The sequence below is a fragment of the Bacillus rossius genome, chromosome 8, assembly GCF_032445375.1.
Source record: "Bacillus rossius redtenbacheri isolate Brsri chromosome 8, Brsri_v3, whole genome shotgun sequence".
NCBI classification, from domain to species: domain Eukaryota; kingdom Metazoa; phylum Arthropoda; class Insecta; order Phasmatodea; family Bacillidae; genus Bacillus; species Bacillus rossius.
In genome coordinates, this window is record NC_086336.1 from 67,092,378 (window position 1) to 67,107,329 (window position 14,952).

General features: G+C 40.4%; 1 protein-coding gene across 5 annotated transcripts in view; it reads left to right on the forward strand.

Moving 5' to 3' along the window:
- Positions 1–424: 424 nt before the first annotated feature.
- The window catches only part of LOC134535172 (uridine phosphorylase 1), a 36,623-nt gene continuing 22,095 nt past the window's right edge, over positions 425–14,952 (forward strand). Inside the window, exons 1-2 of one of the 5 annotated variants that reach the window (XM_063374183.1) lie at positions 425–510; positions 5,052–5,150. In XM_063374183.1, coding sequence (XP_063230253.1) covers positions 5,125–5,150 — 26 coding nt within the window. In that variant the 5' untranslated portion in view covers positions 425–510; positions 5,052–5,124. Of the gene's footprint in view, positions 511–5,030; positions 5,151–9,211; positions 9,288–14,952 lie in introns of those variants that run through there. The other 4 variants (XM_063374179.1, XM_063374180.1, XM_063374182.1 and 1 more) reach the window with 4 other exon arrangements.

Sequence of the window (14,952 nt, forward strand, 5' to 3'; positions counted from 1 at the left end):
ACCTCCTTAACCCGGAACCCTCCCCAATACACTTAATTTTTATTTAGGTTAGGAAAAAATTTTGCTTTAGTTTAGACTATCTTAAAAGTTAAGCACTATCGAGCATGGTTGACACTTTGATGGGTGACCACGAATGAAGCATTCGAGATTCCTGAGACATCCGCGCATTTTCGTTCTAATTACTCCTACCAAATGCCAAGATGTGTGCTAATATGTTTACACATCAAAAATTTACAGCGTGGAATAATGGCGGGCACTGCATCTCTGGCGTTACCGTCACTTGTACAATGTGCTGCGCCTGCAGATGTGATCTCGCAAACAAACAATGCCGCGGGTGCGGTATAGTGGAGGGCGGGGGAGCAGAACGGGAGCCGGCCGCGCGATCAAAACTAGCCGCGGGCGGTGTGCTCGCCTCCGGGCCGCTAGTGGCGTCCCGACGCCTCGACCAGACACAGTCCGGGAGCGACGCCGCACCACGCGCCTGCCTCCGCCCTGCGCTTCTGTCTGCAGGTTTGTCCTCGCTCTAGTCACGTGACCCCCTCGGTCACTGGTCACAGAGTATTATAGACCTGAAAAATTCGCGGATTCATTTCGTGTTATGCTAAAATTGAAATAACTTTACCTAAGTGCTGCTTCTGCCATTGGTTCACTGTTAATCTGGAGGACTGAAGTCCAATTAGAGACCCTCACTCATACAAGTGTCGAATCGCAGGCCACCCGGTCGAGACGATTCACAAGTCAGCAGCCAATGAACAGTTGGCATTTGCCCGAGTGTGCAGAGGATATTGGAGTCTATCCTGAAGGTCTTTGAACCCGCGAATTTTTCCGGTCTCTACAGATTATTCAGGAATCTCCGTAAATCTACGTTCACTGGGTTCGCTTACTTCGAACATGAATCCAAAACAACATTCTTGGTGTATTCAAATAACTGGCTGAGTCTGCAGCAGGAATCATTTTCTTCTGTCCGCGTGTGTGTTTGCCTTTGTTTAGAACGAGATAAACGTAGTTTCTACGGAGAATCAGTTATTTTCAACTACGCAGAACTCTTTCGTTCATTCGAGTTAAACACTCCTGTAAAATTCCCATAAGTTTACTGTAATTTTTAACAGTGTAGAGACAGTTCAAACTCATCCACTTGAATTTGTGCAATCCTGCAGATTACCGCAGTAACTGACGCTGATCCATCGGTTGGTACCGCTCTTCACGCACAGATTAAGCGGGGACTGGAAAAGATATCGGGTTCAGTGACCTCCAGGATCTTCTGCATAATCGGGTCAACGTCACTTTGTCATTGGCTGCTGACTTGAAGGCCGTCTCAACTGGGTAACTGGTGATTTCATACCTGTTTGAGTCCTCTAGATCGACAGAGAACCAATAGCAGAAGCAGCGCGAATTAGTCAGCAACGACTAGAACATCAGTTACTAAAACGTCACTCGCTCTTAAAAAACACTCGAAAACCGAGAGTGTCTGCGTGTTCTCCTGGACTCGCGTGCTCATTGGTCGATGCCAAGGTCAGTCTCGGTACTGGGTCGCGCGTGGTTGGGTCACGCAGCTTCGCCCTGTTCGCTACTGGCTGCAGGATCGCCTAGGGCGTGTCTTTAAGCGGATGTACTCAAGAGAACCCATTGGTTATGAAATAAAATTACTTGAATTGTAACGAAATAAATCGAAGGATAGAACTGAAATGTGTGGAAAAGATTCCTAACCGAAATAATCTGAAACGATACAAATGGAAATGAAATACATCCACACATACCGAAATGAATCCGAAACCTAATACAACAAGCAAAAACACTTGATACCATACAAAAAATAATTTGTACCTAAATGTAATTAAATAAATAAAATGATGATAAATTAAATGAAAAAACATCAAAAGAACCCATTTATAACGAAATAAGTGTACTTTAATAGAATCGATTTTCAATGATTTCATGTTTTTTTTTTCTTCTTCTCGTCATTGCTAATAGTTAAAAGATATTGCTGTAAATGAAACACTACACTTCTTATGTTTTTCTTGTTTTTTTTTGTTTTTTTTCAAACATTGGCTCTCCAGAATAACTAAACGTTTTATGCAGTTATCTGTCAACATTTTGTACATGTAGATTTTAGGAAGATATATTACAAAAAAAAATAGCTTTCATACTATAAGGGCTGGAAAATTTCCATCTACGAATTTGAACCGACCTAAAACTGCCTATCTTCTCAATAAACACGGGAGTTTATAAGCTTATACTCGAAGACAGTGTAACATGCGTAATATGTAATGAATGTAAAATGTCGCGCAAGTAGTTGCAATAGTTATCACCTGCGCGCCTCTTTACAGCAATTATATCACACTTAGAAAATATCTCTTGAAAATATTTCTGACAGAACAATTGAAAGAGAGATACAGTGTAACATTTACAGATATAGCCCGTAACAAATAGTAGTGACGAGGTAAAAAATATTAACATCGTGTGTGAGACCACGCCTTGGATATGCTTCAAGTTTACTTTGCTACCGAATGATTCAGGGAAATCTTAATGTCGTTAGTCATACGAAAAATAAGCGAAGAAGTCAATTAATATCTTTACGACTAGATTTGTGAAAAATAAAATAATTATCGTCTTCAACTGCAACTAAAAAACTGCGCAAATAACAAAACTAAATGTATTTTTTTCTAACTCTGCCCCGTTTTTAGTAATGACAAACATTTTATCTTTGTACCACACTTCTGTAGTTTTTAGGAGAGTTAAAAAAATAACTTTTGGCTTATTATTGGAAGAGTAGTTACACTAACGCCTAGGGATCGGCAAAATTTGCGATATTATTTGGTTGCAAGATAGATTGTATTAATAACCGGTTATTTGGCGCGCCACAAAGGATTTATAAAACTATAATAAACAGTTTGGAAAGTATTTAACCTGATCATGGGTAACCAGTTCAGCTAATAATTGCACGACTTTGAAATGATAATGTGCAAGTTGTGGAGTTTACGTCTTTCCAGTAGGAAATTAAGCACAATTATTCAGCTCTCCACTAATAAATACCTGCATTCTACCTGTCGTACCCTCGATTGGCAGAGAGTAAAGATGGGAACCCTGAAATGTCGCAATCAGCTTCAACAGCAACAGGCTTACAGCTGCCTAACATGGCGTCACTTCGGTTTCGCTTCGCTGACCTCCAAGACTCGACCATCCAACACTCGGTGGCGCCAAATCAAACACGCTTTCCCTTTCGCTCTGAGTTTCTTAGATCGCAACATCATTCGAGACGAATCGAAACACAACCAAACCTAGGGATCCCAAAGAAGCACCAACTGCCATGAGTAGAGACCTGCAAAATTCGCGGTTTCGATGGCCTTCAGGATAGACTGCACATACCCCTGTACACTCGGGCAAATAAACGCAAGTTCATCGGCTGCCGACTTGTAAGTCGTCTCAGCTGGTTTGTCTGTGATTCGATCCTTCTTTGGTTGAGGGTTTATAACTGGTTGAGATTCGTCCAGGTGAATAGTAAGTTAATAGCAAAATTATCTAAGAGGTATATGTGTTTGAATTCTAGCCTATCACCGAATGAATCCGCGGATTTCGCAGGTCTCTAGCCATGAGTTAAAAACTGCCGGTTGTGTGTACGCCCCCCGTGACAGCTGAACTAACTCCGCAGACACGGGCTACTAAGAGACACAGGGAAATGTATTCGCAGTTTCATCGCGACCTGGAGGTGTTTGTGAAAGCTCTACAATGATAGGCTGGGGCTAACCATCCCAGCATCATTACCACACAGAAAAAAAAAATCTGTATCTACTTTTACGAAATATTCCTTATGAAACCAGTTGCCAAGAAATAGTCTGTAATACTACAACTATACTATACTATAGTCTGTACAAAAAATGGCTATGGTTATGTTTGCATATATGAAATAAGTTTTTCGAGAAATTTTTGAGTATTTCTTTCGAAAATTGGCGCACAATTGCATATTTTAACTGATAGTACATTCAAGTATGATATATTAAACCCCTGGAACAGATAATCGAAAATACAATGATTTGACTTCATATTGTCTTTATTATGCTTGTGAATATGCACAGTCAATTACTGGAAAGCTATTCAGGGAACGGTTTAGAAATAAATTTAACTATTGGAGGTACTGGGACGACACAAAGAATAAATGTCTGTGTAAGAATCAAAACCAAGTATTTCTGCGAACTCTATTTTTTAGTGATAGAGTAGTTTTCATGTAAATGTACGAATATCTGTACTTTTAAATTAATATTTTTGTTCATTTACAAAAAAAAAATACAGTGTACCTACCCGACCCTCTTAAACCATTTCAGGTAGCATGTGGTCGAATCACATGAGAACCCCGTACTGAGAGAACCACTGCACATACCAGGAAAGCTATCGCAAATGGCCTCGAAGCACGGACGTCCCGGCTTCAGAACACAGGTCCTCAGTCGCGTGAGTGCAGTGTGTTACCACTGCGCGAACTCGCTCTCTCACAAAGTCCGGACGACGGAGGCGAAGAAGGAAACGACGTGTTATAAAAACGACAGTTGAACAACGGTGATTATTCGCGGCCTCAGCGACCATGACAGACCCCCGCATCACACATGCGTGATCCCGCCTGTTCACCGGCTGTTCGCTTGAGAGACGTCTCAGCTGGTCATCCGTCTCATTCTTTCGTTCATCTATCTGTCTCGGCGGTTATATATATTTTTTGGGGGTGGGGGGGGGGGGGGGGGTGGGACGAATTATCGCACAAAGAGGAGAACGAAAACGAGCCCAGTAACATATATAGCATAGTGCTCTCTTCACGTCTCTTTGGCCAAAAACCTAATTTCTGTCCTTCAAGCGTCAGAAACGTTCCATTAAAATTCGGCCTTGAAATTTTACTCTCATCTCACCCAAAAAAGATTCACTTCAATAATTAAATTATTTTTTTTTAGAAATCCTGCCATTTGGTTATTTTTTTTTTTTAAAAAAAGGTTCATACCAAATCGGTAATACAATAATTTTTTTTTTTCCAATTTGGGAAAACAAAATTTTTGTTTTGTTTGTGTTGGCAGTCCTGCGGGCGGCATGGTTGCCACCTGAGCTAGCGGCGGCTTCACTGGCTGCAGGGCGTGACCTCTCTGCAACATGGCGTCCGACGAGGAGCGAGATGAGTGAGTGCTGGACTCCTGCGCCGTTCGTCATCGTCATCATCATCATCACATAGGGAGGCCTTCATTTCACAGACGAGAGAGCCACACCCGAAGTTCCCCGAAGTTCATGCTCGCTTTTTTGGATTTTTGATTTCACAGTATCTTTAATGTAGTTATCCTAACCAAATCAACCGTCCACAATGTTTTAAAGTATTTATAATTTAGCTAACCTAACCTAATTGACCATTAGTTATAATGAGTTACAATGAACAAAAAAAAAACTCAAGATGCACGATCGGGCGTTTGGCTCTCTCGTCTGTTGAAAGAAGTGCTTCCCCATCACATATATGTTATATATACATGTTAGGGGTAATGCTAGAAGAAGAAGTAAATCTCGGTCTACCCGGGTTAACTTAGCATTCATCATCCAAGTTTGTTGGGTAAAGTCCAAATAATCACTTAAATACATTTGAATTCGGCGTTTACCCGTCTACGCCTAGGTATACCCAACGCTGACTGTATATTGTTAGAAGAACCAAATTATTGATAACTTGAGTTTAATTTAATGAATTTAACGACCTACAAAACATTGTTACCGTAACTAATACATACATATATTTAAAGTATTTTGAATGAGAATGATATTAAATCAAAAATTGTAATTATGACAATAGTTCACAAAATAGCACTTGCACAAAAAAGTAGTTATTTTGTTACCAACATCGAACAAATTGTTATTTATTTGATTGACAAACTGCCGTGACACTTCGAGTTTACGAAATTTTCCTGCAGCCTTCTTTATAGCACATTTTGTTTTGCAATTTCACCTTTTATAGCTTTGACCTTCTGAAAGCGATTTCTCATTTGCAAGTTGTCGTAAAGTAGTGTATAAATAGCGAGTCTGGCACAATGTTATTCTTATGGGACTACGACTTAGTGGTGGATTGTAGTGGTGGCTGGCCAATCGTGAAGAATAGGCTATGTTCGATGCCTATGATAGGTACCTCGGCGGCCATCTTGGATGCCGCCACATCCGCCATCTTGTAATTCGTCACTTTGAAAATCTGTAATTTTTTAGCTAGATATTCGGGAAAAATTCTAAAATTCATCACAAAAACCTGCAATTAATATACTGATTGATTCAATCGGTTCCTGTCCTTGGTTCGACACTTTTTCGATACAAAAAAAAATATTTTTTACATAAAAAGTATTAATTTCAACAAACATAGTGAAATATCCTAAAAAAAAATAGCCTTAAATTCCTTATCTACGAGCCTACAGTAAGCAAATAATGACATAATGACCACCATATTGAAATTTTCTAATTATTAACCTAGAAATTTGAAAAAAAAAATCAAAAATATCATCAAAACATTCACCTTTTACTCTACTAATTGATTAAATTGAATTCCGTCCTTGGTTCAATGTTTACTCGATGCATAAAAAATAATAATTTAATCAAAATCGCCAAAATTTAATTGGATGCTCGAGAAATAAAAACATCAAAATTAAAAATTAAAAAAAAATATATTACTTTATTTATACCCTACTACAAGAACAAAAAAAATAACAAGGAAATTGCAAGCGTTTCTCGATTTCTACAGTCTTCTCAGAAGGCGAGGCGAGTCCTTGACATGTTTTTTCAGGGCATCTCCACATAGCAGTCCAGTCGGTGGTTAGACACATCCTATCAGTAGCCAGGCACGTCTTGATGTACGTTATCCATGTCAAGTTGGCGACCATGCACATCAGCTGGTTGGCCAGGCTAACACATCCAGTGAGTGGCAAGGTAGGCCCAGCCTGTGGCCAGACACGTCAGACAGGTTGGACAGACAGATACATCTAACTAGAGACCCTGAAAATTCGCGGGTTCAATGACCTCCAGGATAGACTATCCTCTACAAACTCGGGCAAATGCAAACCGTTCATTGGCTGCTGACTTGTGAGTCGTCTCGACTGGGTGGCCTGTGATTCGACACTTCTATGAGGGAGGGTCTCTAATTGGACCTCATAACTCCATATTAACAAAGAACCTATGTCAGAAGCAGCACTAAGGTATAATTATTTCAGTTGTAGCATTTCACGAAATGAATTCGCGAATTTTTCAGGTCTCTACATCTAACAGGTTGGCCAGGCACAACTAGTAGACTGGTCAGACATGTTCATTTTGCCGTCAGTAGCCAAGAGGTATAATTTTTCGATCGGCGAACATTTTGAACGGGTCGTGTGTTATTATGTCAAACGAATAGACCAGGGGTGTCAATGCACAATCAACGTGAAGGACGTAAATTTGGAAGCACTTTAAAAAATAAAGCACTTTTGGAAGCACGTTCGACATAAAGGAAGCACATTCATCAAAAAAAGGAAACACATTCGTCAAAAGGAAACACATTTAAAAGGACATTAAAAAAAGAAACATATTTATCAAAAAGGAAGCACATTCGAAAAAAAAGGGAGCACATTCGACTAAAAGGAAGTACATTCGACAAAAAGGAAGAACATTCGACAAGAAAAAAACACATTCGTCAAAAGGGATTCACATTTAACTAAAAGGAAGCAAAATTGGTAGCACATTAAAGAAAGGAATCACATTATAAAAAGAAGCACATTTAACGAAAAGGACATATATTTGGACGAAAATTCAAATTTGTATGATAAGATTTCATCAGAGAGATACGATCGCATCACAGGGATACGATAGGATACAGCGACATTTGGCTACAAGAGTACAAGGCTACCTGGCTACAAGTATTCAAGACTCCAACCGCCCAAGAAATTGTGTGGCGTACGATAGCTAAAATAGGACACAAATGTTTGAGATTTAATACGTTCTGAAATCCTAGAACCTACAGCATTTATTGTTGTACCCGACCTTATTTTTACGGGAAGCCTTCTTTTCACAGACGAGAGAGCCAAACGTTCGATCGTGCATCTTCGGTTGTTTTTTTTTTCATTGTAACTCATGATAACTAATGGTCAATTAGGTTAGTTTAGCTACATTATAAATACTTTAAAACATTGTGGACGGTTGATTTGGTTAGGATAGCTACATTAAAGATACTGTGAAATCATGTAAACGGTTTCCTAGCATGAACTTCGGGGAACTTCGGATGTGGCTCTCTCGTCTGTGAAATGAAGGCTTCCCAATTTTTACAGTCACGTGGTACATTATAATTCCGTGGTTATTTCTTACCTACACTCAATTTTGAGAATGTTATTTAACCTGAAAATACAGGGTATAATCATGGTTACTATTTTATAAGTCCGAACTAAGCTTTATTTATAAAATATTCAATATGTTATTTTCTAGTAGGTAAAAAAATTTATGATAGTTAAACATTTAAAAATAATCGGGGCTGGGCCAGGGTCCATCGACCCAGGGGTCCACCTAGCCCCACCCTTGTGGGGACCATGCACTCTCCTCCTCTACCGGTTCCCCCACCACGTACCTGACTATTCCCCTCAATCGATCGGGAATTTTCGTAACGTAACGTAGACCCTCTCGGCAAAGAACATAATAAACCTATCATTAGGGTCCAGAAAAATTCGCGGCTTCGATGGCCTTCAGGATGGACTGCACATTCCCCTGCACACTTGGGCAAATAACGCAAGTTCATTGGCTGCCGACTTGTGAGTCGTATCTTGCTGGTTTGTCTGTGATTCGATCCTTCTTTGGTTGAGAGTGTTTTTAATTGTTTGAGATTCGTCCAGAAGAACAACAGTAAGCCAACAGCGGAATCATCTAAAGGGTATGTGTGTTTGAATTCTAGCCTATCGTCGAGTGAATCTGCGAATTTTTCCGGTCTCTACATACCTTATCATAAAAGGACGGACTTTGAATGCAGACGGGAGGCAAAGGCAAAAAGGTTCTGTACACGTGAATGCCAGAATGCCAGAATGAAACTCGTGAGAGGACTGTTGCTCGCGGCCGGCTGAATGACACGCAGGAAGAGTGTTTGTTTGAGAAGGGGCAAGAGGGGGGGACACCAGGCCTGCCTCACTATTGCGCGCAGCGAGGGGGACTTGCTGCTGGGAGGAGGGGGAATGGGGCCTGCAGATAGCAGGGGCTTGCAGACAGTTGCGCGGGTCCGGCGCAAGGCGAGACATGTCTGCCAGGGGAGACTCGGCGAGCGATGCCGAAGACGACCAGCGCACCAGGTCAGCTTGTCTCTTCACACAGCCCGACTAGTGTTTCGAATCCACACGACAGATAGCTAGGTCATAGCATCCTGGCAACTAAAAGGTCTTTTCATTATTACCATGCAAGGCTGATAGTAGCTTGGCTTCTGGGTTGTAGCCGTGTCCTTGGCGAATAATTCACCTACGTTTCTGGTCGACATTGCAGTCGCCACCATCTACTGCAGCTAGTAGTAGCTGTAGGTAACTGCTCCCTGATAATGGCGACTGCAATATCGACCAGAAACGTCTTGTGAATTATTCGCGTAGGAAGGACACGACTACAACCCTGAAGCCAAGCTACTTTGGACAATGACCGTGAAAGCCTGCGAACATTATTGAGGCTGATAGTTATCTAGTGCCTCCGGTCGAACTTAAAAAAAAAAAAAAAAAAAAAAAAGCCGTTGACAATCGATTTTTTTTTCAATACATTCTATTGTTGTGCACTTTCGTTCACGTTACTTCATTTGTATATCCACAGATGGCAGTGTAGTCGGTGATTGTATGAGGGTACTTACGAAAAAAAACAGTTGAGTTTCCAGTCTTTCAGATTATATTTATGATCGTTGTGCCTTATGGACTGTTGCACCGTTGTGTTGTGAGCGCTGAGCTAAGACCGTTGGGAACTTCCAAGTTAACCGATTTTCGGGTGGAATCATGGCAGTGATTTCTGATCGATACTGCGCCAGCAAATATGCCTGGCATTTTCACGGACTTTATTTTTATTTATTTATTTACCATTTGTAACATGCATATTAACACCTTTAAAAGATTACAAGGCTATGCACGACGTTGAAAGAAGTAAAATTAGAGTATTATTTACAAAAAATCAGATCACGTATAATACGCGCATCAAAAATCTTCTATTGTTTCAACGTATTTTCACTCGAAATACTCGTAAACTCCAATTTATATTTCCGACTGCTTCGTTTTGTATAAATTTTTTTAATGCCAGTTTATGTTTTCAATTTTTATTAAAATTCCAAAGATGATGGAGTGACTACATGTGCTGCTATCTTGCGGCAATCGCATCATCCATTTGCATGTTCGTGTCACAATCGATTGTAGCGACTCGAATCGTTCCTGACACGTATGAACTATGTATATTTCACGTGAGCCAAGTTCGTGTAGTCGCAGTATGTGTTAGAGCAACGTTTAGAAGAATGATCTATAGATCATTCGAAGACCAGAATGATTCAACAGGCCATCAGCCTGTTCACGATTGCATGGGCTTCAGCGGACATTCGCTTTTTCACAGCTGGATTTTTCAACGTAATAATCAAAACAAACACACACTAATATAATATAACATCAAACCAGCTAATCGTCAGAGACTAGAAAAATTCGCGGATTCAAATGACCTCCAGGATAGACACCTCGATCCTCCGCTTACTCCGACAAAACGTCACTTGTTCATTGGCTGCTGTCTTGTGAGACGTCTCAACTGGGTACCTTGAGATCTGATACTTTTTTTAATGGTGGTCTCTGATTGGCCCAGAGTATGTAATCCAGATTAACAATGAAGCAACAACATAAGCAGCAAAAATGTACAATAATCTGAATTTTAGCATATCACCTGATGAGTCCGCGATTTTTTTTTTCCGGTCTCTGCTAATCGTATATCGATATTAATATTCTTGATTTTAGATCAGAATACTCAACTGTCAAAGTTTAAATGTTACCTGACACCCCCCCCCCCCCCCCCTCTTTTAAAAATAGGCTCAACTTATCTTGAACGGAGTGTATACAGATGGAGCGATAGAAGAATGAAGCTAATTGGTCGTAAGGTTTTATGTCTAGGGGGTTGGGAGAATGAATTGTTGATCTTGGTTGCAACACCGGAGTATTTCAAAGTGTACAGTGGTCACTCAATGAGCGAAGTAAGGAAAATAGTTATATGGCATATTACACTCAAAGTGACTTTACTACGATCTTCAATCGAAACAGGCAAAAATATAATTGCAGAAAATTAGTTTATAAATATGTAAAAAAAATTGGTTGTCTGTAAAGTGGGGTTACGGACGATAGTTTAACGTGACGTCATAACAAAACATTGATGAAATGATTGCATACTTTTATGAATAAAATTGAATCATTTTTATTGAATTATCACTATTTTGTATGGATACAAAGAAGGAGTGAAATGAAATTTATAATTTAATTGATAAATTTACTTTTATTTGCACTCATTAATTCAAATATGTTCATTACTTTAACGAAGAGATTCTTTTAACTATAACTTTTATACATGTTTGCTATTTAACTTCTTCCAATCTGCGTTATTCTGTCAAGGATAGGACGATGATAGGAAAAGTAGGAAACGAATGGGAGTGTTTCAAGTTTAATGTGCCTCGAAAAAGTCAAATCGATGGTTGTTCCAATCGAGTGGAAGAGAGATAGATGCGGCGCAAGCGTACAATGAGCGTAACGGGACAATGTGCGTAACGGGACACGTTTTCGTGCGTGCAGCCGGCGTTCATCGATTTATTATACGTTGTAACATAAAAAAGAGCGGCCGCCATGTTGGTTCATGACTAACAGAAAGAAGACGACGTGGCTAGACAGGCGGCTTCGCTCGAGATGACCTTGGCCCTGCCGGAATGCTTCCCTGACCTCAAGTGTTGACGCGGTGACGTCACGAGCGTGTGTAAGCGAATAACAGCTGGCATTCGGAGTACACTCATGTCAACAACAAAAAAACCTCAAACGTTAATGTGTGATTCGACGCACTGCACTTGGCATGTCAGGATGCGCTGGAGAATACATTAGTAAACTTACCAAGTTCCCTGGATTGCTGCTACACAGTGTTCTTTATTCAGCTAATATTTTATTTATTTGTGGTCTTTATTGGTGGCGAAGTTAAGGAGATAGGCCATTCCTTACACTTAACCGTATTAAAACTGTACACTTCTCTACATTAACATTGAATATTAAAAATAAATAAATAAAGCGCCAAAAATACGTGTATTACTTATGATAAAAAAAACTTGAATGGTGACTAAATATGAAAGTATAAAATATACACATAAAACTAATCCATATGTAACACGAAATTGGCATACACACCTGCTGGAATGACATTAAAAGAATAAAAGTCATTAGTTGCCAAATTGGGATAATGAGAGACATTAATACCAATCACTCACACATTCACACACAGTACAGTAGGTATACCACGGAGTGATTCGTAAATTTAAGGAGAAAATCTGTATCAGTGTACAGATGTGTTCATGTATGTACATGTATTGTATTCATACATATGTGTGTGTGTGAGAGAGATGAGATGAGTAGAAGCAGTAGGGTCGATCTGCCATAGCGTTTCACATGAACTGTAGCACACGTGACAACATTGCAGATGTTTTAAAAAAAACGGGGTATTTTTAAACATTTGAACTGGTGCACGCATTATTTCAGTTGATGGGGAGGTGTTTTGCTGATCCGTGCTAACTTTCCCGCACTGAACGTGTGACGCAGAGACATGTTTGTAAATGCTCGCATGCGGCTAAGCCATTCCCTCGCGGAAGACGGACGCTGATAACCTCGGATTGTCTTCCTCCGTTATCAGAGGCCGTGACGTCACACCTGGATGAACCGCGCCCCTGCCTTTATCACAGCGTCGCCTCTGATAACACCAGGTCCTTGTGTTCAATAGTGATGGGCAGAACGATTCTTTTGAATCAACTCCGGGTAATGAATCGTTCAAAAAGATTCGTTCATTTCGTTCTTTTAATTTCTCTTTTCTTCAAGGTGGTCCAATATAGCCTGAAGACCCCGGAAGCATGTACCTACTTTTAATGTCCCGACTCCCGACTTTCAAAAAATTGGGGGCAAATGCCCTTCCCCTGAAGGACGACAAAAGGGTGTGGTGAGGGGGGTGGGGGTTTAGGAGGTGAAGGACCCCGCATGGTTCGGAAATACTCCAGATCAAAAGAGAAGACTTCAAAATTTAAAAATATATATATTTTTTTTTTGGGGGGGGGGTGGAGGAGTAAACTTCGCGCAAATATCCCACCATATCCCGATTTCATGGATATAAAAACAGCATGGTTATTGTCCACGACACAAAAGAAGTGGTGTTTTGTCCATTTAAACACCCCCCTTTTTTTATATAAAATTTCAAATAGTTACGAAAATTCGAAGTACGTTAATATCGACTTAAAATATATATTTTTTAAATTAATTATTTATTTTAGTTACAAGTGAAACTAATAAAAGTGTGCTAAAAATAAATTAACTGCAACTAACAGTTTACATTGGCAGTTCTGATAATTTTCATTTAACCCTATTTTCCTTGATCAGGTATCATTTGCTGTAGTAAATACGTGCACGCTAAATTACCAATTACTCCGACTCCCGGCGTTATGATTCATTTCACGCATCAGACTGGCCGGTTTTCATCTCGTTCTTTCTCCGTTTCGTTCTTCTGATTCCCGACGATTCATTCTATCTCACCTCGTTCATCTGATTCCCGACGATTCATTCGTTCTTTCGCAGTTTCGTTCTTCTGACTCTTTCAAGCAATCGAATCTTAGAGAAATGATTCTTTGTATCGCGAACGAATCGTATGATTCGGTTCTCTCAAAGATTAGTTATTTTTGAACGAATCGTTCACGAACGACACATCTCTAAACCCAGCACAGAACTCGTCCATGAGCACCACATATCGATCGACGTAACAGCCCACTTCATACACCTGCCTGCTCCATCCGGGGCGAACCCGCGGACTCTGACAACTGACAGTGAAACTGGCGGAACTCAACGGAAAACTGCACGTGGCTGCAAACATTCATTTCAGTTAATTGCTCAGTTTATTCTTCAGGTCAGGTATCAGGCCGAGCGGCAGTTAAATTGCAGCGCGTGTAAACGGGCAGCAAAGCTCCCGGACTTGGCGGTAACCTGGGTTGTTTACTTTTATGGAGGCCCTCTCCCGGAAAATATGAAAAATTTACTCTCTCAAACAACATTACTGACCCAACTTGTAACTCAAATTTCCACGATGGTTTTGCTTGATGTATTTTAGGATGTTTCGATATTATTTCCTGATAAATAGGGGCAGGCATTTTTCGCGAATAAACCTGAACGCCTATTAGACTGCAAAAAGGTATACGCGCACCAGCGGTTTCTTCCTCGTGATTGGCGGCCGTCTGGCGAAAGATGTCGTTGCCTTGTTTGACCGAGCCACTCAGGACGCGTTTGCTTCCGCACTGAATCACTGTGATTGGAGTTGTAAAAAATCGTCGTGTACCTGAAAGAAAGACACCCAATCACGAAACACTGACGATGTTACAGTGTTTTAACTTTCAGCTAATAGAGGGATCTTTTCGCGAAATGTGCATGCCCCTACTGTTAAATCACCCCCCCAGGTCAGTTATATAAATGCTTGCGATCAAATTTCCGGTGGAATCGCGTCATTGGACGTGCGAGCGGGGTCGTGTTCACTCCGACTCAGGCGTCGCACAGGCTGTCAAGTCGGCGACCGAACATTCGGGAATTCAAGCTTAAAAGTTGTCAGAAATTAGTGCTAATTTATTATGCATTAAACAGAATTTGTGCTACATTATAGTAAAAAGTTATAGCATAAAGTAAGATGGTCGCCAACTTGAGGTCAAGTTGGTGACCACCTGTTGAAAATTATTATTTTTAAATT